This window comes from Nicotiana attenuata, chromosome 9 (genome assembly GCF_001879085.1).
Source record: "Nicotiana attenuata strain UT chromosome 9, NIATTr2, whole genome shotgun sequence".
Lineage (NCBI taxonomy): Eukaryota > Viridiplantae > Streptophyta > Magnoliopsida > Solanales > Solanaceae > Nicotiana > Nicotiana attenuata.
Genome location: NC_031997.1, coordinates 37887260 through 37910840, shown reverse-complemented (window position 1 = coordinate 37910840; position 23581 = coordinate 37887260). Strand labels below are relative to the sequence as shown.

General features: G+C 36.1%; 2 protein-coding genes across 4 annotated transcripts; both read right to left on the bottom strand.

Annotated features, from left to right (window-relative positions):
• Positions 391–7605, bottom strand: LOC109232267 (developmentally-regulated G-protein 2). Its single transcript, XM_019397970.1, has 12 exons — positions 7461–7605; positions 6010–6094; positions 5336–5403; positions 5038–5114; positions 4368–4548; positions 4206–4262; positions 3322–3396; positions 2650–2769; positions 2376–2546; positions 1669–1782; positions 1305–1475; positions 391–941 (listed from the first exon to the last, which is right to left on the bottom strand). The coding sequence occupies exons 2-12, from the start codon at positions 6077–6079 to the stop codon at positions 846–848; spliced, it is 1200 nt and encodes a 399-aa protein (XP_019253515.1). The 5' UTR covers positions 6080–6094; positions 7461–7605; the 3' UTR covers positions 391–845.
• Positions 10794–18711, bottom strand: LOC109232266. 3 transcript variants are annotated; one of them, XM_019397969.1, is made up of 10 exons: positions 18640–18711; positions 18394–18452; positions 18005–18141; positions 16318–16492; positions 16089–16150; positions 14410–15222; positions 13776–13913; positions 11530–11841; positions 11354–11410; positions 10794–11130 (listed from the first exon to the last, which is right to left on the bottom strand). In XM_019397969.1, exons 3-10 carry the CDS (start codon positions 18110–18112, stop codon positions 10960–10962), a joined length of 1836 nt encoding a protein of 611 aa, XP_019253514.1. In that variant the 5' UTR covers positions 18113–18141; positions 18394–18452; positions 18640–18711; the 3' UTR covers positions 10794–10959. The 3 variants fall into 3 exon arrangements, with proteins under 3 accessions (XP_019253514.1, XP_019253513.1, XP_019253512.1); XM_019397968.1 differs by having other exon boundaries at positions 18622–18704; XM_019397967.1 differs by having other exon boundaries at positions 18542–18694.

Sequence of the window (23581 nt, the reverse complement as noted above, 5' to 3'; positions counted from 1 at the left end):
ATCCCTAAAAACTGACGGTCTGAATATTTTGTGACAAAGCCAAAAAAGGAAAATAAATATAATTCTTGAATTTCTGAATTTGGTACAACATGGATCTGCTTCTTGAATATTCTTTTTAACTGTTCTCTTCTTTAGAAACCATTCCTTTCAGTTTTAAGAAAAAGCATAAATTAATAAGAAGCCATGGAATTTAAATATTGGATTGATAAAAGAATAGGTCAATCATGTATTTGTTCTACCACTTGGGACTAGCAACTGAAGCTAATCCATATTTTGGTTTAGATTAACTGTGGTAGTGGCTCAGACTGAAGGCCGATTTATAAGAAGAATGCTAACAATAACAACAACAACCCAGTAAAATCCCACAAGTGGGGTCTGGAGAAAGTAGAATGTACGCAGACCTTACCCCTACCCCGAAGGGGTCTGTTTCTGAAGAATGCCAAGTTTATCAAATCCAAAGAAGAAAAGAACTTGCAGTTACTGGATTCGACTGGAGATAACATGAAGCTAAGATATCCACTTATTCTCACCTAGCCACTTTTATGGAACAAAGACCAAAACTTTCTATAGCATATTCATACTAATTAGCAGCAGTGAATATTATCTGGAGGAAGAAAGAATGTGCCCAGATATTATACACACTGCAGAGTGTGACATGATCAAATACAGAATACAACAATGAAAGCGCCTACCCTCTTCTGATAAATAGGCTTTACGCCATAAAGTTGAGAAAATCCCAAGCTATACTTATTGTATAGCTTGTTCTTCAAACAATAGTCTACGTGCAGCCCATACACACCTTCCAGATCAGCACATAGAACTAAAAGCCCCACTATCTGGGTCAATCATGTCTTGAGTGGAGCCTTCTTTACACGGTCAGATATACGAGCAGGATCAGTAGAATGCGATTTGAACCGGCCTCTACCTTCCCCTTCCTTATCCTGCATAACAGAACATGTTTTTGAGTATCACAGGCATCAACTTTGTGTGGAGCGCCTAGTGCGATAACATTGGCACCAAGCTACACCTCGTATAGTGTACATTAGCTCGAACTTCCCTATCATGTGTGCTTTGGTATCACTCATAATTTGTGACACAAGTTCCTAATTAATAAGATGAGAAAGAAGCTAAATGCCTTGTCAGGTTTAGCTGACAAAATGTTTTAAGGCCAAAACTGAATTTACACTATCAGCTAACACGTTGCCTGAGGAAAAGGTAAATTACCATATGATCCTGAAACTGAAAGATCATTGAATATGTGGCTGGAAGAATTATAAAACTATGTGAAAAGCACGGTAATTTACCTTTTTCTTAACAATCTGAACTACATCTTCATCCTGAAGCAGATGGGCGAGGCCACAATGCTGGGGGTAGTGCCTAGCACTAATGCCCCACACCAACACATACTTCACATCCTTAACAAGGCTCCGATGTATGTGATTACAGAAATCTTCAACTGTACAGCCACCTCTATCCTAAAATCATAAACAGCAATGGAGATGCATTAACAGAATTTTAGAAAAGAAGAGAAAAGAATTTGAGACTGTTCAAATTACTATCTTTAACACAAGCATCTTAACCAATCAATGACCAGAGAATGAGAATTTCCAGAGTAACCAAGCACGGCAAGGAAGAAAATTTTCAAGCATAATGTGCCACATAACATACAGCAGAAAGGACCACGGGATCTGTGAAGTCTGGTTGCTGGCCTTGAGGCTTTGTATAAACTCTGACAAGACCCATCGCATCCCACATTTTTGCAAGTAGTCTGTCCAGATTCAGCTGTATAAGGGAAAAAAACACAACATTAACTATATAGACAAGGCAGTGGAAGACATCTGAAAAGCATGTCAGCAAGTAAAGATCATTTGCTCTTATTCCAAAATCAGAAGCAGTTGTACAGTAATTCAAGTCCAAATTCGGCAAAAGAAACCTAAGTAAAACTTTTTCTCTACACCATCATCAAATTAAGAACCAACTAGAAAGGATCTTGCGACCCTGGGAAAATAAGAGGGTTCTAGTTATTTGCATAACGATAAGCTATAGGCGAGAGAGACAACGCCTTGTCAAACCAAACCTAGGGAATTCTACAGAGCCACATAAAAGGAAGACTTCATATACAGAATATCATGAGTTGCAGTTAGCTTCCGGCACAAGCCCAATAGGACAATGCACACACAAAATGCTCAAATTAAATATGTTATCTGATCTTGGTAGCACTAAATATCATTTGCAAATGTCAAAAACCAACATATTATAATAATAGTAGCACCTTGCAGCTAAATTAGACAGAGCTATGAGCTTTCTGGTTCACCAAAATGAGCTATAGCTCATTTCAACCAGCATTCAAAAGAATTCCAGAAATTTTGAAGTACCTTCAAGTTGCAACTGATGACAACAGAATTCGGCTGTCGAGATAATCTGTCCACATCATCAATACCAACAACATCTATCTTGTTGTAGACATATATGCACTTCATGTATTTACGATTTCCCTCAATAACATCAATTAGGTCATCCACCGTGACATCTTCACGAAATAACAGCTGGAAAGGTGAACAATTAATACAATGTAAGGAATCAAAGCAGAACCGAATACTCAAACAGGAGTTTTGAAAATGATGAAATCACCATGTTATTCTACAATACCTCAGCATTGTGAATCTTGTACTCGTGCAGAATTTGATAGCATAGCTTCTCATCCAAATGTGTCAAATGCACAGTGCTGTTAAAAGAAATTCCACCAGTCTTTTTCTTCTTGAAGTATATCTGAAACCGTTGGACAATTTAAGCTAAGACCTGAGAGTCAATCTTGTCTATCGGAAAATACACTACCAATGACCGCATCGGTGTTGCACTAACACTTTAAAGACCATGAAAAGGTCGTTTCTACACAGGAATATCGTGAAAAGAACATTTTATAGCAAACCGCTGTCGGACAGAAAGTAGCATAGATTTATAAAGGTGTACTCGGCTATAAAATCATTCTATAATAATGTGGCAGGCTAGATGTGTGAATAATCATTGAGAAAATCTTCCATAAACATGTGATGATGTGAAACTCTTTAGAAACTAAAACCAGATAGAGAAAATTAGACTAAGGAATATCTATGTTGCTCGGACTCTTCAAAAATATTGTTGGGTGTGTGTCAGATCCTTCAAATTTAGTGCTTTTTTGGAGGATCTGACACGGGTGCGGCAGCACTTTTGGAGAGTCCGAGCAACATAGAGGAATATATATGTTATTAGAAACTAAAAGGAATATATATGTCATTAGAAACTAAGGCACAGAAAATATGGATAATAAGCATAATGGATCACCTGAGGAGGTCGCTTATTTAGTCTCAGGCCCACAGCTTCCAGCTCCCGTGTTAATATTTGCCGATGGCCTTCACTCTGATGTTGTATATTTAGTTAAGAGTCAAGAGAATCAAGAAAAAAAGCATCACCTAATAGAAGGCACATGAACAGAGAGATAATATAGTTCTAAACTTAGCTTAACAGATAATGAAATGTTGACATTTGTTCGAGTTTATTGCTGGAAATGAAAACAGGACTAGACTTAGCTTAACAGATAATGAAATGTTGATAATTGTTCGAGTTTATTGCTGGAAATGAAAACGGGACCTAAATGTACTTTTTAACCATGTGCCTTTTTTTTTTTTGTGGTTTGGGTAAAATATTGTACTTACCCCACTTGTGGGAATGTACTGGGTTTATTGTTGTTGTTGCTGTTGGTAAAGTATTGCGTTTGTGTGTGTGTGTATTTTTCTGTTTCTTTTCTTTAATAGTGAGATTGGAGACTGCAACGTGCTATTTTTTGGGGGGTCATGTAGTACTATTTTTTGTTAGAGAATTTTGCACTGTATTACTGTACGTGGGTTAATTTTTTAATAGGCGAGAACAACTAGAGAGAGGGACCATCCACCAGCTCAGACCGGCTTCATTCCTCCTAGTTATTTGTGTTCTTAACTATGACATTTTCACTGGTAAATAGACAATTCCCTCCATGGCAACTCGGCCCAAGCTTTAGCTTGACATTGCTACAAGAACCAAGCCGGGCTCCGCTGAGCTCAATTCAGTACAACCTGAGCTTGAGCAGAGGTGAGGACTGAGGAGTAATTCTAGCCAAAAGAATATGACCACAAAGAGGATAACATAAACCCCAATAGGCCCATTATCAGAAACATATGACCAACACTTACTTTTGAAGCATCAAGAACCATCAATACGATGTCTGCAGACTTGGAAACAGCAATGACCTGTTCAAATTGACTATTTTTCAGAGATTGTTATCACAATTAAGAGCTCCATCAACCATACAACATACATTCTTTGCCAAATTGCTAATACCAACTTCAATATACCTGTCTACCACGTCCCTTTCCTTCAGATGCACCTTCAATGATTCCCGGAAGATCAAGCAATTGAATTTTAGTATCATTGTAATGGATAATACCAGGAATGCAAGTAAGTGTTGTGAACTCATATGATGCAGCTTCAGAATGTGTTCCTGTCAACATTGTAAGGAGTGTAGACTTTCCAACACTGTCAAAAAGAAAAATTAAAGAAGGTTAAGACACCATTGGAAGTGGGCAGTTAAGGTGACTGCTAAAGAAAACCATGTACCACATTACCAAATAGGATTTAGTTAATATGTCTTAGGCATTAAGTAACTTCCGTTTTTATGCTTTTTGATAACTTAAGTGCAGACAGTTCGGTAATGAAGCAAAAGGTGGATCCTCATCATTTATATATGTTCTCCCATGCCGAATCACACATCAAAGAGCATCAGCATCTTAAGCTACTAACGTTAAATATATACTAATCCAAAAGAGAGTTACTAATGTTAAGTATATCAGGACCAAGGATGCAAATGAAAAGATGTAAAAAGTGACCAAAAGAAATTAAATGATTCAATTACATAAACTATCAAGAACTAAGAGTATATGAAATGCTTTAAAAATTGTTTTTTCTGATGAGAATTAAACACTTCATGACCAGTCACAAAGCACACAAAAAAGGGAAACGGCCAACCTTGGAAATCCTATTAGTGCAACACGTCCATGGCCAAACTTTGTAACTTCAAAACCTTCTCCAGCGCCACTAGAACCCTGTTTCACCAGCATAATCAGAAAGTTATTACTCTGTCTATCAGAAGAAGAAAAGAACAGCACGAGAAAAGGCGGTCGCCGGTGAAAAGGAAATTTACTATAGCACAACTGTTTCTTATTGATAAGGAACTATAGAATGAAATTATATCACGGAAACTCGGAACCAAAGATGACAGAAAATTGACACTCCAAATTAACAGTTGAAATACCAAAAATCATACTTTGGGGGGCTCCAACAATTGTGTCCTCAGCTTTGCTATCTTAGCCTTCAGCTGACCCAAATGATATTCTGCATCACACAGTTGAGGTCGATTATTAAGCTTCTGAAGATAATTTTAGGGGAAGGTTCAATAAACAGACAGGTGTTCACACAAGATCCTCTATCACAGAGGAATTAAGAGCACAAGAATGAATTTCCAAGGATACCTAGAAATGTGACAAATAGTTTTCTTCTATATATAAGACTAAACACATAACAAAGAGTTGCACCTCAAACAAATATAATCATGTGCTAAAGAACAAAGGGTGCTCTTATTTTGTCAAAATTCCTGCTTCGCACTCTTGTTTCTGAATTTCGAATATCCGGTGATGTCCCCATGAAGAAGTTGGTCTCCTTTGGAGAACTAAAATCCTTTTAAATATTTTTTCTATCATTGCTGAACAGACCCTTAGGAGGCCTTCTGAGCGTGTATGTCGATTAATGTGCACAGGACTGCATGGCAAGAAGAATTCATTGATGGTGATGCGGTGATGCCTAATGGTGGCTTAGTTGGTACAACAAGTTCTTGTCTAAGTTACATCTAAATTCAAAGTGAAACTAAGATTCTACATCAATATTATACGGCACAACTCATTAGGAGGTATAAGGCTTTAGCAATACAACTATGGCAGTTACCAGTTGCTTTATTTTTCTGGGTTTTAGCCATCTCGGCCTCAATTTCTTTTATCTTCTCTATGATCCCCATGGTTCTCTAGCTTATCTGCACATAAAAACAGCAGAAAAATATCAAAATTCAGTCCAACAAACAGTCCCATGACAAAAGAGATGCTCAAAGAAAATTACACACACAAAAGAACTATTCTTTCTAGAAATTGCAGTCAACAGACCAAGTCGGATTTCAAATGTTTGATAATGTCCGGGACCTGAGGTCATCCGCGTCACAGGTGTAAGGTAATGAAGAAAATGGGACTAATGCAGAGAGAAATGGTTGCCTGTGCTATAAAGAGCTAAATCTAGAGCTAGAAATCATAAGCCCGAATCAGATCACCTGATGAACAACAACAACAAGAAGAAGGACATGAATTCTGACTTTTTTTTATGACGATGATGTCCCGGCCAGCTTATACGCACCTCGACTATTCCACGGGGTACATGCTAACTCCCACCAGCACAGGTACTGGGTAATGCTTATGCTGCCCACCAAGGGAAAGATCGGACCAATGTTGTCAAAAGCGAAAAGCTCTAAAAAGCGCTCTAGGTCGATAGGGGCTTTAAGCGCAAAGCGCAACTAAAATGCGGGCTTTAGTAAAAAAAGGCGCAACTAAAGGAAAAAATAAAAATACATTATGTAGTTCAACAAAAAAGAAACAAATTTACTCATAATATTATCCTCAGCAACTAATACACTTATTTGGTGATAATATTTGTTGTTCAGTAGTGTTCAGTTCAAGATAGAACTCATGGGCATTGAGGCACACACTTTAGTGACTTGCCTACACTGAAGCGCAGCTTAAGCGAGGCGAAGCGCCCTCCTTGAGCTTTTTTGAGCTTCTGGGCTTAAGCACGCATTAAATGAGCCTTTGACATCACTGGATCGGACTTAAATGGGACTTATTATGTTTTAAATTACATCTCTTGTTTCAGACCACCAAATACAAAATGTTCGAAATCGAGGAGTGAATATAAAGTCGATTAAAGTTATTATACAAATTAATGAAAGAAATCAGACAATAGGCAACAGTAACATGAAACTCTGAGGGAAATCAACTAGATATACATAGGAAAAACTCAGTAAAAGCCGAAATTATCCAAGATACAACAAACAAAATGAGCTGTGCGATTAATACTCGTGATAGTCAGAAAATCAATTAGTAATAATTATTAGAGATGTTGTATATCAAATAACCTAACAAACTAAAATTAACTAAAGCTCATCTGGATTGAATTTTTCAATAGATTCCATTTAGCCAGAGAAACTCAATCCAATATACGAGGAGATTATGAGTTAAATTGTGACGATGTTATGTAAAATTCAATTCGAAATCAGCAAAATACGAAAAAGAGGAACATTAGGATTTGCAGTCAAAGCATAAATTAAAAATTCTATGAAATTAAGTATCTCTTACGAGACTCCGGCGACCGGCGACCTGCTGCTGCTTCGCGGCGAATACAGTGATTTTGGGAGTAAAAGAAGATGGGGAGAAGAATAATGCGGTACAGCCGGGAGGAGGGTTCAGAATGAAGAATACGTCAACTTAGGGCCCTGATTTTCAATTTTAACTTTGTACACTCATGTTTTTCGTAATTACACTATCTGACCCGAAAATTTCAGTCAACATTGTACAAATTGGTGTCAAATGTTTTTTTTTTTTTTTTAAATTATACAAATCGATTCGAACAAACTATAACCGAATTGATTTTATAAATTTTTTTCTTCATAAATACATAGATTTTATTATGAGTCTATAGGTGTAACGAATAAGTAAGATAGATTTTTAGTCTTTTTTTTATAAAATAAGGCAACAAAATGTTGATTTGAACCTACTAAATATTTTTATTGATGAAATTAACTTATACTATATAACTTAAACATATAAAAGCATTAGTATTCTGCGCCTTGAGGAGTAATAAAATACTTAAAATCATATAGATTCAGTTGGCTTATTTTGACTAGCGAGTTTATCTCCATCTTCCATCTTACTTTTATGAGATTTTTCCTTTTGCAAGCGGATACAGAACGTGAGTAAAATTTCACAATTATTTCAAACAAAAATTTATAACATCACTTTACCTTTTGATTTTTGTTTTGGTATATATTGCTATAACTTCTAGATTTAAAGTTCTGCCATACTTTTTCATATGAATGAAATAATTAAGGCAGTTCAGATCCATTAATGATGATAGGCTATAATTGCATATTTAGTCGCTTATTACACTCGAATTTACTGCACTTTAATTGAGTTTGCGCTTTAATCGCTAGTGTTTTGCACTAATTGTGTGTTTTATGCCTTGTAGGTGTGATTCCGAGCTATATAGATGTTATGGAATGAATTTAAGTGATTTGAAGCTTTGAAGTCTGAGTAAAAGCTCAAGGAATTAAGCCGGGATCGTGTTCGAGGGTCAAATTTGATAATTAAGTACGAATGAAGACTTGAGGAGGCATATTGCGCACTGTCTAGTAAAATAGACATAACTTTTTGCTCAGAACTCCATTTGGGCTCCACAATATATGGTTGGAAAACTAACTCAAAGGGCTACAACTTTCATGTTTTACGTTTTTCCAAATTCCAAACGGAACAGGGTGAAAAATCGCGGTTCCACCGCGACCGCGGCAGAGTGTACTCGCGGACAACTGAAGAATCAGAGAGTATGTTTGGCCGCGGTTTGACCGCGACCGCGGTGGGACCGCGGCAGTAAGCGAAAATTTCAGGGACTAAAGTGTAAAACATGGGATTTTAAGTCCTAAACCCTATATTAAACAAAGGAGGCCGGTCAAGAACAAGAAGGGGACATATTTTGGACACAAATTAGACCTAAGGAGGCAGGAGACACTACTTTAGGGTTAGACAACACCCTTGGAGGCAAGAACACATTGGGAGCAAGGCGGAGAATTCTTCTACGAGTTTTTTCCTTCCTCTTCCTATTTTTCATTGTTGGTTATGACTTTTAGTATTGTAGTTTTACATACTATTATGAATAGCTAATTTGTTATCTAGAGTTTTGATAGAACCTTTTATAGGATAAATTCTTGTTATGTTTTTATATGATTGAGCCATAGCTTTTCTCTATTTGTTCAACTACGTTTATATTGTGGTTGGTTGAAGAGCTCTCAATTAGCTGTGCCTATTTAGTATGCATAACTCGGGAGAGAGTGCATATTTAGGTAATTGTTGAACAACACCACTCCCAGAGTATATGAGGGATCAATAACCGAGGGTTTAAAGGTGGGATTAGGGATAACGAAGCCTTGGGTGCGATCTGAAGTGAGTTGTATTAAAAGCCAGCTAGCGTAGCTCGGGAGAGTGCGTCTAGTAAATTATCGTAATTACTCGGGAGAGATTTACGGTAATAAGAGTGCTCATGATCGGTAGAGAATACTTAGGCGAAATTATAGAAGACATAGCGGGAAGGATTCCGACAATAGGGGAAATCATAACTCTAGACCTCCTTAATCGTTAGTTGTTAATTTACTATTTTAATTTGTTAGTTAAGTAGTTAAACACAAGAATCTTAATATCTATAAGTTAGGAATTGTTCAAATTTGTCTTCTTGGTGATAGTGAACAGCTGTAGCTAAACCTTAGTTCTCTGTGGGATTCGACTCCGGACTTGTAAAACCGGATTATATTTGCAACGACCGCATTGTCCTTTTTATAAGGCATAGTTGGGCGTGATCAATTAGCATTTTTATTTTTCTTTTATATTTATTTATTCGTGGGTGGGAGAAGAGATCAGCTGTACTTGCTAGTTCAATTAAAATATTTTTATCTGAAAATAAGAAAGACGACAAGCTACGACGACCCACACACTGTTAACTTCTTTTCAGCACACAAGTATTGACTCTCCCTAATCTACATTCTAGTTGAATTCTTCTTTGATGGTTTATTTGACATAAAGTAATGACCACCTCATAAAGTTTCTAAATAAAATGTTACCGATTTTTTTTTATAAAATTGCGAGTATTAATAGTGCATGATCCGAAACTTAGTGCACGATAAAAACATTCCCTTTTTTCCAAAAAAGATTCACTTTTTTCCGAAATCAACGTTAGTTCATAAAATTTTCAATTTTCACTTGAAGATGCATTTTGAAAATTTTCAAAAATTTGAAAAAATCCAAAAAAGTTATTTTTCAAAATTTTCACTCAAATCACTCACAAAACTTCAAAAACAATCCAAAATTATATTCATGTACAAACACAACTCTAAATTTCAAATATCATTTTCACTTGAAAAAAATTGCACCTTTTTTTGGAATTTTACAATTCTTATGTCCAAACGCCCACTAAGATAGCTAAATTTATGTTGGTGTGGGAGATTTTGCAAAATGAAGCTCATAACTGAGCCTCAAGGGTAGTATACTATGATGCAGCTGCTTCACTTTCTCATCTTTAATATGAAAAGCATCAACTGTTTCTTTCTCAAGTTCTCTGACAACATCTCCACCTTCCTCTTATGCAGGTATAATTGTCAATACTATTCTCTCATAAACTTGATTTTCCTTTGTTTGCCAAGGAGACAATGCGTAAATTATCTTCTCGGTCATATATGTAAAAATATATAGGAAAAGAACATTTTTTTATATGATACTTTAAATCACTGCTTAAAAATGGGGCTAGCACCACTAACAATTTGTGGGCATGGGGTAAGGGAGGGAAATGCTGGCTGGGATATGACCAACTGGAACCATTTAAGCACGAGCAGCAGTCTTGGAACTCTTTTTTTACCTATAGGCTATATGTGGGCAAAAAAATAAAATTGATCGACTTTAAGAACTTTAAGAAAAATCTGTGTACAGAAAGTTAAAATCACACAAAAGTAATCTAGCACATGAAATATAGTGGCCAGTAAGTTGTTAGCCCATCAACATCAGGCTTATTCCAAAAAACAAACCTCTGGTGTTGAAACTACAAGTATCCAGACCTAGCTTCATGTACACTTCTACCACTACTATGTCCACTTGACTTGCTGGTACTCAGAATTGGTTGGAACTGACCTTGCATATCAGCAAGCTCTCTCACACGCGAGAGAATTGGAGCAGGGATTGGAACTGAAGCCTGTTTCCGGGAATTCAGCATCTGTTCCATCACAAGTATGATGTTAAGAAGTACACTAAGATCAGTCCCTCTAGTTTCCATAAACTGGGTGGGGGGTAAAATGACAAACTAACTGTTAAAAGATGCAAAACAAACCCCAGCGCATTCCTCTCTTTTTATTTTCAAAAATAGTTAAGTGAAGTCTTGATAATATCATTGGGAACTGTGAAACAATTTGCATAATAATTTCAAAAGAAATGCTAACCCCTTTTTCTGCAGGCAACTGCACAAAACTAGCTTTCAGCAGATTTCTCCACTTGTCCTGCAAATACATCAATAGTTTGAAGCATTTCATCACATGTACAAAACAGTGACAGTCTAATTTATTTTGAATGACACAAGGCTGACTAGATTCAACGAAATGCACAAGTCAATACCAACCTTCAGGTCCACCGAAGTTCTATAAGGGCAAGAAGCAAAAGCAAGCCGCTTTATCTCAGACCATCTACCAGCACCATACCTGGCTACACCTTCAACTAACTTAACAACCTCATCGATAGTCCAAGGTCGATGATGTTTTCTCCGTATTCCTCCTTTTGGGGTAGGTACAGATATCACATTATCATCTGAGTTGTCCTCAAAGCCGTCATTCAGTTCCACATTATCATCTGAATTGTCCTCATCCATGTCATTCTCTAGCTCAACAATTCTCATGCCACTGTAATGCTCGTCTTTCTCACAAGCAGCAATAAGCTAAGAAACAACAGGAGTGCCACAATATATCTTCATCAATTTAAACTTAGGAGAGAGAGAGAGAGAGAGAGAGAGAGAGAGAGAGAGAGAGAGAGAGCTTTCTAGTTTTCTGAGTTTGAGTGAAGAAAGANCAAACAAATAATGATTTTTGAAAACCCAAATTCAAATTCAAAGCTTCAAAGCTTTTTAATGGCTATTAATGGTGGAATTGCTGCTCTCTTTTCCTTTGCTTTACATTACTGGAATTAGGGATTGAGAGAAAGAGAGAGACGTAGAGAGATTCCCAATTTTTTGCAACAACACCCAATTCAAACAAATAATATTTTTTGAAAATTCAAATTCGAATTCAAAGCTTTAAAATTTTTTAATGACTGTCAATGGTGGAATTGCTGCTCTCTTTTTCTTTGCTCTACATTACTGATTAGGAATTAAGAGATAGAGAGAGAGCGTAGGAGAGAGAGAGAGAGAGAGAGAGAGAGAGAGAGAGAGAGAGAGAGAGCACCAGCCAAAATATATACAACAAAAAATTGACTCAACATGAGGACGAAACTAACTGACAAGGAAAGCAGTACAATGAACCAGAGATTGGGTTCCATGGAGATCGGAAAATGAAAAAGAAAAAAAAAAACAAGTTTTGATCAAATATGTTTTGGTCTGACTTTTCCAATTCAAAAAGTTTCCATTCTAAGAAAAGTGAGTTATATTAGACCAATTATCATTTATTCTAATAAAAAGTACTCTAATCTCAAAGTGACAATGAAAATTTAACCTGGTTTATTACCAGTTTGAATCTTTTTTATGTCCTATGCGCAGAAATGAGTTTGTAACAAGTAATAACAAGCAAGTTTAAGGAGAAAAGGGTTTTCTCAGTCTTCTATATGCTACCTTATGACAAATGGTGCCGTTAGTTTGTGTCTTCTCCCGTTGGTTTTAGTAACACTGTTATAGCTTGGACTAAAGCTATCTACTTTTACAGACTTAAGGGATGTTTTATCTTCAGCAGTATATATAAGGGATCAAAATATTCTATACCCGTACTTAACAACTTAAGGGACTGTCCTGGTATTTTTCTCAGGGAGAAATACATCATAAATTTTTTATTACTTGCAAATAATCTCTCAAACAATAAGTTACAACCACAAAGGTAAGTACAACTAATGATTCTTTTTTATAATGGTGATGTCAGGGCCAGCTTGCGTGCACCTTTACTATTCCAAAACTAATAATATAAACTCGTGAAAAAAGCTAAATTGGCATTTAATAATAACACAATCATTCAAAATCACACCCAAGGCAATCTGAAACACTTTTTAAAAGTACTCTGTAACTGTAGTATGACTTTAAAAGGTGACAAATAACATGCAAGTAGTCTTGCTCTACACACAAAAAGAAAGCTAAGCAAGAGTTGCAGGATATAAGAGAATTACTCAATCCAAATGACATGTGTGCCAACCGGAAAAAAAATAATGATGTTATTCGTAAAAACTAAAAAGAGAATCATATCTAGTTTTATTTGAAGGCAAAGGCTAAAAAGAAAAATTATTAGATGATTATAAAAGGAACAAAGAGAACATTTAAATTAGTCCCTCTCCTACACAGATAGACTTGTTCTCTTTCGAGGATTAAATTTGACAGGTTTCCCAAATAAAGTTGAACTTGTTTTAATTTGTATTTTGGAAATAAAAATTTAGTATCTAGAAATATATTCTAGAGAAAAATACTAAGTTGCAATTCTTCCTATTTTAAAAATGACAGGAAAAACATTTAAAAGTCTCAGTCATGGATCAATTTTTTTCTCGACCAGGAAAAAAAAAGGGACAATCATTTCAGGATTAGCAACATTTAAGTAAAGTAATATTGTAAGTATTGATAAAATGAAAATTGCACAGAATTTGGAGGCAAGCAGTAGAAAATGAAAGTTGTAAGCTATTTACAGGCTGTTTAGTCAACCCAGGAGTTGAGCTGGTCTTGATCAGGTCATTATTTCTCTTATCATCTTCTTGTGGCCCAGATACATCAAAAACACTTCTTACTTGTCTGGTTGCCATGTCCATATCACTGGGCTGAAGTTTCTGCAATATTTAACTTGAAGTACATCAATAACCCAGAGGAAAAAAGCTAATCTTTCAATCAGCCATGGTAGCACATGACACTGGAGCCGAAAATACTTTAAAAGTATAAGAACCACATAATTTGATTTGGAAGATAGATGATTTAACAGCTTTATATAGAAATTACAGATTTATTGAGAAACACACAGACACACGCCCTTATAGACACACTATGCTGTAAATGCAAATGGTGAATCGTCGGATAAATGCATTTCAAACTGAAACTGAGATAATGTACGCAAGGAAGAAGAGAATAGCAGTCATTGCAAGCATATAAACCAAAATTTTCATTTAGGTAGATAGAGATTATGAAATCATGTCTACATGGTATATATGGGAGTTTGAATGCACTATGTATTATACCCACTGAATCAGTTATATGTCCTTATATGCAAATACACACTAGGAATATCAATGTAAACAATTATATGTCTATAAGGTAAGATACTTGGATTACCAAAAGAGATGTGAAGTTCTCACGTGGACGGCTCCTTCGAATCCGAGAAACAAATGGAATCTGAACACCGGAACCTCCTAAAGAATCTTGCCTGGTGAAGAGAGGTCTCGCGTTTGACCTAACATTTGCGGTGGGCCTCATAAGAGATTCTGTACATGGAAATCTGTATCTGGAGACTTTATCTGAAGATGGTAACTTCTCACTAGTTTCTTCTATTTCTGAAAGTTCTTCAATATATCTTTTTGTCGGTTTGCGAACTCTTTTGGCTGTTCCCTGCTCTGCGTACATATCCTTAATAACATTACAACTTTCAAATGCTGAGCTGGGAACATCTGTGCCAGAAAAATTAGCATCATCATTTACTCTGTTGTCATGGTCACCTAATGACCCTCCAGAGTCAGAATTTGCCACTCCAACTTCAGGATCTGCAGAAATTCTGACCTTTACAGGATGACTGATTTGTTCTTCACCTTTCCTCACCACTAAATTATCTCTTATTATGAAAGTGGTGCATGAAAAATCACACGAATTAGTCAGCCCCATAGTAATCCTCCTCTTAAGCCACTGTTTGTCCTTGACAGAGGTTTCCCTTCCAAAAGTTGCTTTAAAAGTTTCTTGAAGCTCTTTAACTGTTAGATTGTCTAAGCATATCTTCCCCTCCAACTTCGAAAAGTCTGGCTTCCAACTAGAACTAGCAGAAGTTGATGGTGTATCCTCATTTAATGCATCTTCGGAATTGATGCTTATTTCAGTCCTCCCAGATAGGTCAATGTTGCTGAGCTCCGAGCAAGGGGCCGATCCATGAACAGTCTCCTGGAAGTTAATTCCAGTTTAAATCAGTAGAAGATGACTAATAAGTAGCAATACAACTACTACTAACAGCACTAGAAGCAAGAAAGTGCCAAAGTATATAAAGAGCATAATATATTTCTTCAGACTCACTAATGTAGAAAGAGTTGAATGCCAAGCAAGATACAACACAACTAACTCTAACAGGTGAATGATTCACAAGCAAATCAGATCTGCTTTACAGTTCACCACAAAGGAAAATTTGTTGAATCAGTAGCATGAAAATTAAGTTGAGCCACCAAGTAGTTATGTCAAAGCAATTTCACACTCAATCAATCGGTAAACAGCGCCTTAATCCCAAACTAATTTATCTCAACGATATGAATCCTCTTAGTCTGTTCCCTCTATTCGGGCTCATTCAGCCAATGGAAAGAAACAAGGCTTGCTTTGAAGGACATAGAAATCACATTATTAGAATTAAGGATATATGTCTTCATAATCTGTATTTTTGGTGTAAATGCAGTCAGTTAGGAAATCTGAATCAATTTATGGACTTTCTGGAGGAGCTAGGAGGGGGAGAATAGTTTGCTGATGTTATAATTTGGGATGTTTTTCTGTAACTTTATTGTACCATCTTAGCACCTTATTAATAAAAAGATTACGTTATAAAAAAAAAACATGCCTAGGTAAGTAGTAACATACTGTTCCTTTACAGCAACTCTCTACCTAGTTTTAAGTTTCTTTAACAATCTTTACGATGAACATCAACATACTGCAACCCTCCTCCTTTATCTAGCCATGTGAAGCTGATATAACAATTTCACACTAGAAAGATCAATATGAGGCCCTAAATCAAGGAGATGTAAAACTGAAGAAGGCTACTTACATACCTTTTCAGGAGCTCCTATTTTTTCCAAGTCAGGCACTTTGTCGACTGACGCATTGGACTTTTCTGCAACAATATCAGGGTTTTCATACTCTAGTTTAACTGAAAATGATTCTAATTGAGGAAAAAGCCAAAAGAACCACCGAGACATAACCAGTGGAAGTATGCTATCAGTAATAATAGTCACACAATAAGTTACATAAAAATGAATAATTTAACATCTAGTTCTAAACCTTCTGGAGCTTGAAATGGATTTCTCTCCATAAGACATCCTTCAGTTTTGCAGGATTCTGTAGTTTGTCTCGTATCCGGAACAAGCTTGAGTTCACACTTATCGTCTTCAAGCAAGTCCTCAACCACCATAATTTCATCCTGTGTTGCAGGGACTAATCTCCCGTCACCATCGACCTACACAGTTGGTAAAGCGTCATGACCATCAATTACTCTCTAAAACGAAATCAACCGTGCTTCTCCTGGTACAAATTAAATGTTTTACCTTTTGAACTTGGACAACAAATGCTTAAATGACATTTGGGAGAAAATATAATAATATTTAATACTGATCCCAAGTTCGGCATTATGCTTAGAATTTCCTAGTAAGTCACAGGGAATTGCAAAATATGACCAATTCAAATATTTCTTTCATTTGTGAGTAAAGAAATGTCCACCACAACACAAATGGTAGCATATATGACATTGTAGAAAGCAACCACCTCTCTAGGACTACCTTCTATAAAATCCAAGAACTTGCAATCTATCTCAGGCAAAATTGAGTAAGCCAACTGAAAATCAATATGACGATCCTTAAAACTATTCTTCTTCAACAACAACAACATACCCAGTGAAACCCCACAAGTGGGGTCTGGGGAGGGTAGAGTATACGCAGACCTTAACCTACCTTGTGGAAGTAGATAGGTTCTTTCCGATAGATCCTCGGCTCAAAGAAAGCAATTCCAATACAGGTTTGAAGAAAGAAGAAAAGAAACTATGTCGAAAGTACTGGCGAAAATAATACGGTAATACTAGTAAAAGAATAGAAAAAACAATTTGGTAGTACTAGTAAAAGGTATACAATAGTAAAGGAGCTATGTCGAAAATACTGGCGAAAAGAAAAGTCAACAACAAAGATAGTAAGCTAGCCTAAGCAGAAGCAGGTAGTTATAGAAACGAAGAATAAAATAATAGGAGCATACTAGTAATACTACAGATAACGCGCAAAGGGAGCAAAAAAAAAAGGGTGCTCCAAATTAAAGCTCTACTCTCCCACAGAAAAGAGAGAAAACGCTCGATTACCTACTAATCTTCTACCCTAATCCTGACCCTCCACATCTTCCTATCTAGGGCCATGTCCTCTGTAAGTTGAAGATGTGTCATGTCCTGTCTAATTAATTCTCCCCAATACTTCTTCGGTCTACCTCTAACTCTTCCCAAACTTGCCACCGCCAACCTCTAGCACCTCCTCACTGGGGCATATGTGCACCATAAAATAGTTCTTCATCCCCTCAAAATAAAGCGAGACAATCGAAAGGCGATGTTCATAACCTGTCGTGATGCTAATTATAATATAGGGTGAGCTCAGAGGAGACTTCCTTCCAATTAGTCTTTACCTAGAGCTATCTGATCCAACAAGTGATCTAAAAGCAAGACAGTTAACACCAATGCTTTTGATAAGCACCCAAAATTATCTTAAGCAACTATGTAACCACCACCACCACTCTCCTCTTTGAGGAGTCCCCTGATTAAGCCTTTACCAGCTTTTCTAGCACCAACTACAAATCTTAGGTAATTATGCTTTACAAACTATAAAAAGCAGACATTCATTTAACTTAAGAACTTAGAAGGCGACTTTTGACTTGAATACTGTAAGCCCAACAAAATGTCAAATTCCAATTACTGTCTTCACGGGAAAATACAGCATACCCGGACAAGCTGGTAAACAATAGGATCAGCAATCTCCTTCTCCAATGCCCCGAGGGTATTTGTTACTGGAACAACACTACCCTCAATGTCAGCTTCATTTGCCTCCATTGCAAATGCATAATATGAAACTGGAATTTCTGAAAAGCACATAAATTTGGGGAGAAATAAATTATTACACATGACATCAAAGTATCACAGACTACAGTGCATGCAGAACACGAGGCCACCTATTAAAGTACTGGAGTAACATATTTGGGGAGAAATAAATTATTATACATGCGGTTTAAATATCACAGCAACATCCATAGAATACTTAATATACCTCAATCATAACTTAAGCTGAATTTTATCACAATCAACAAATATACCTGAATTGAAATTGAACTCACCATAGGATTTATAGGCAACTGATAGAATCCCACAAGGCCGGTCACATCATTCTTCCGAGCTGAAATTCAAATTTTTGAACGCAGATTATAAAAGCGAGGGTAAAAATTTTTAAAAAAAAAAGATATATATATATAGAGAGAGAGATACGTGAATCGAAAACCAAAAAATCTGAGACTCGAGATCACAATTGAATAATCAAAAGTAGTAATTAATTATTTGTGATATACGTTTCTCTGGGATATTACTTTTCCAGTACGCTGGGCAGAAGAGACCCTCGAAAAAGTTTCGGAACTGAAAATTTGTTATGTAGTAAAGCGATTACCCAAGCGCGCGTGAAGTCCGGTACCATAGTTCTCAACGACTTCTCACGGGTAGAAGGCACGTGCGGAAGTGACACTCGATTTTATTAGTGAGTAGACAGGTGGAAATGGGATGATGAATTGAGCCTACGGCAAGGTCATTGGGCTCCCTTTCTTTCTAGGGAAATACTCTTGGGCTTCTAAAAAGGAAAAGGGATCTTTTCCGTGGTTTATTTATAGGGAAATTACCAGCTATGTCCATTTATAAGTAGCTCATTACAAAAATTGGCCAATTGATAAAACATTATTAATATTAGCCAAATTAGCCAATTAGCTATTTATAGCAAAAAAAATATCAAATTTTTGCTTTGTTTTGAGTGGGTGTTATTAGAATAAATTGGGCACAACTTAAGGAGCTTGAATCTCAGTTTTGGGATGATTTGGTGAACTTTTGAGGTGGTTTGAATTGAAAATTCGAAGTAAAAGCTGAACATGAAAAAAAATGATATGTGTATCACACTGTGTATCATTTGTGTATCACATATGTATCAATTGTGTATCACATGTATATCCATGTATACATGTGTGTGAGATACATGCGTGATACATGTTTGATACATGTGTCGCAGAAGACTTTTCAACTCGATTTAATTACGAATTTTGATACAAAACCAGTCCAAATCACCTCCAATCTTCCTCAAATTTTGTATATTGACTTATCTATATATTTTCAATGAATTTCAACTATACCCATTGAAAAAGTTCCTTTTTTGATTAGATTTTTGGAATATTGTATAGATTTTTATATTTCATCACCTTATTTGCTACCCCGTCCATGAAATTTTCTTTCCGTCTTGTATCTAATGTTGCTAATCACGCTTAAAAATATGAAAGGTAATTTTTGCATGTGATTCTTTGACAGAAAGAACCCTATTATTTGGTTTTTCAATTTTTGTTGGCTAGTTTTGGTAAGTCTATGACTAATGGCTAGAGGTTGGTAAGTTGAGATTTATTTGGGACATTTGTGTAAGTTTCCCTTATTTTTTCTAGCCACATTATTCTACTAGTCTTAGTGTACGCACGCGTGTTCCCGTCTCAATGATTAATATTTTGTAAGAAAATTATATATATTTTAAGTTATGTTTGAGTTATAAAATAAAGTATAAGCTTTTGAAATTGATGACTATTGATCCTCTATAACTAATACAATAAAAGAAAAAACTTTGTTAATAAAAGTCCTCAAATATTATTTAATATATTCATCTTTAATTATGTTCCAATTTTATAGTTTTGTCATTTTAATTTCATGAGTTATCGTGCTTTTTTGTTAGTTTCAATAAGGCTGCATAGCCCTTGAAGATTTAGATTTTTTTTAATTTTTTAAAGCTATTCTCAACTTCATTCGAAAAGACACAAACAAGGTATAGACTTTTATTCTGATTCTTTAAAGAATTATCGAATAACATATTTTAAAAATATGAATCATATATTTTCTCAATTTATCTCCGTCCAAAGGTTTCAATATTATTCATGTAGTGAGATTTTAATTTTTAAAATAAAAAGAAAAAAAGAACTTACGATTTATATAACTCCGTCGAAACGTGTGTGGGCATTAAAACATAAGTTATAGGACGAACAAATTACTATAAAAACTTATTGAATTTACTAAGTGTGTGTACACATATTAATTTAGACATTTTTTTTTATATATAATTCATTTGAAAGTCCTAAATATTTCGATTTCCTACATAGTTCAAATAAAAAAATTAATAAGCAAATTTTTAATTAATTTAAAGTCTTAAATATTAGAAAATTATTTACATTGCATTTTTATTCAATATGAAATTTATTTTTAAAGGATAAAAATTTAATTACATTTCATGTAGAGGTTTTGTGCTTTTATTATATAAATTTAAGCTTGTATATTTAATATGATTATATAAGGCATCAAAATATCATTTTGGGTGTTTATTTGAACATGGATTAAATATCTTATTTAACTAAAATAAGAATATTTAAAATGCATATTTGATTGTTTCGCGTTAAAACAATTTTAGTTTAGACGTTATTGTATTAAATACTTTTAATATAATATGTGATTTTATTCCCATATATTAAGTTTTTGATTGAAAATCAATTGAAGTCACCATATAAAAACGTTCACATCAGAAAGGATTTATGTTCAATTAGTATAACTTATATAAGGTAAAATATTTATTGATTTAAATTCCTAAATATTAGGTTTTCTTACCTAGTTTAATAAGGAAAGGTTTAATATGCAAAAGTTTAATTGATTTCAAAATCCTAAATATTGAGAAAGTAACTTAAATTACAATTTTGTTCACTGTAAAAACTGGTTTTAAAGGGTAAAAAAGGCGAACAATATTTCGCTAATGGCCTTCGTGCTTTTAATATAGTATAGATATATCGATTGTACACTATTGTAGTCATATAATACATAAATTATGTATATATTATATATTCACCAGTTATTTTTAGTTTAAGTGGTAGGGTGGACATCTATTTGGGTCAATTTCTTCAAAAGGAAGAAGCTCGGGAAAATAACTGTGATGACCAAGGGGCCATCATTTGTTTTAGAATCCGAATCCGGGTTCCGAGGCCTTGAATTTTGCCTTTTAAATTGATTAAAGTTGACTTAGGTCAACATTTTTGGTAAACGGACCCGGACTCGTGATTTGACAGTCCGTAGGGTCCATAGTAAAATACGGGACTTGGGCGTATGCCCGGAATCGAATTTCGAGGTCCCTAGCCCGAGAAATAAATTTTTAAAGAAAATTATTTGCTGGAAAATATAAGGATTTTTAGAAATGGAATAGTGTGTGATCTCGTTGGTATCCGGCCCGTATTTTGGTTCCGGAGCCCGGTACAGGTTTGATATGGTATTTAAGTTGTTTTTGTGAAGTTTGGTGAGAAACGGGACTGATTTGACGTGATTTGGACGTCCGGTTGCGAAATTAGAAATTTCTAAGTGTTCTAAGAAAATCATGAGTTTTAGCGTTAAATTCGTTGTGTAAGATGTTATTTTGGCGATTTGATCGCACGAGCAATTTCGTATGATATTTTTAGACTTGTATGCATGTTTGGTTTAGAGCATCGAGAGCTCGGGTGAGTTTTGGATAGGCCACAGAGTGAGTTTGGACTTAGAAAATCTACTGTTGCATCTGGTATCTGTTGCAGGCCCCTGATCTCGCAATTACGAGATCAGGCTTCGCATTTGTGAGCTTCACAGGCTTGGCAATTGCAAGGTTTTTATCGCAATTGCGAGGAAGAACTGGGCCAACATAGTTCGCATTTGTGAAGTCATCAGGGAGGGGGAATCCTCGCAATTGCGACCAAAGATTCGCAATTGCGACAGTAGCAGACATGCAGCAGGTTAAAATTTGCGAGCTTCGCAATTGCGAAGCTCTGGTTGCAAATGCGACATCTACAACTGATTAAAACATGACTTAGACGAGATTTCAACTCATTCTCTCAAATTTTCAAACCTTAAGCTGCCATAGGCAATTTTCCAAAGAAGAGTTCTTCCTCAAATCGCAGGTAAATGATTTATAACTCATTTCCTCTAATCTAATTCATCTTTTTACAAGATTTCATCACAAAATCGAGGAAAAGCAATTGACCTATGAATGTCCAGATTTGGGGTGATGGAGTAATGAGACTTGGTAATTTCGAGCGTGGTAGAATTTTTATCTGCGATGTAGTGTCGTCGTCCTCGATTGTATGTGTTAAGTTCGCCGGTGTTATGGTCTTCTGCAATTTGCCCTTGGGGGTAGGATATTGTGAAATAATATTGGAGAAACGACTGTTGGATATCGCGGGGTGCGGTGGTTCTGGATTGAATCGGCGTTTCTAATGTCGACGGCTCGAGAAAGATGATCTCCAGATAGGTTTAAAGTTAGTAAGCGATTTGTGGGTTCAAGTGCTACGAAGATAGATTTCATTAGGGCAACAACTGAGCAGCAAAGGAGGAGGAAGGACGTGTGGGAAGTGTCAGGCGATGGTTAAACTTCTAGAAGGCCAGGTATAAGAAGTGATGGTCGAGTAATTGATAAAAGGAGTGAGTTCCGCCAAAGTGGGAGAGTGGCGGACGATGATTGGGTCTACGGATTTAATTTGAAGCATGGGCTATTACGCGGCAGGAGAATTGATATGACGGAAAGGAGATGCTTGAAATGAAGAAGGATACAACATAACTTTGAATTGGAAGGATGTTGCCGCACATTTAACTGATGTCCACGAGGGGTGAATGGTCTTGTACAGCTAGAGAGTGAGCTCGGACTCAGGTGGGTTATCTCCAGTGAGCAGATTGGCGGTCGCATGATTGGCGAAGCTTCTGCGAAGAATTCTATTGGTTATACAGCAAAGTGATCGGTCGTGCGAATGTGGTTGATGATTCGGAGTATAAAAGGGGGTTTTACGGAAAGATTTCGAGAATTTTGGCGGTTGATTGCGCGAGGTTGTGTCAATAAGAGAAAAAAATCCTGGCGAATTCCAGAGTTGTGTAATAGTGGCTTCAAGCTAAGTGGGAGAGCCCCACCTCCTATGATTGGGTTGCATGGTTAACTACTTGCTAGGTTTCTGGCTATTAGCATATTGATGGGTTAATTCAGCTATGGGAAAAGAAGATAAGTGGTAATCTGAGCAAAAGAATTGTTAAAGGTGTGTTATGGTTGGCCTTATTGGCTCATGCTCAGACTTGGGGAAGGAATCAATATTTTTGCCCTGTATAAGTGCGGGTTTCAATGAAAATGATTCGGCCGGGTGCTTCGTCGAGAGGGTATTCATGTGCTAGAAGATTCATGGACTTGATTATATCGGGGCCAAGTCAGCGCGTGTGGCTCTCAACAACGGTCCTAGTGGATTCAAG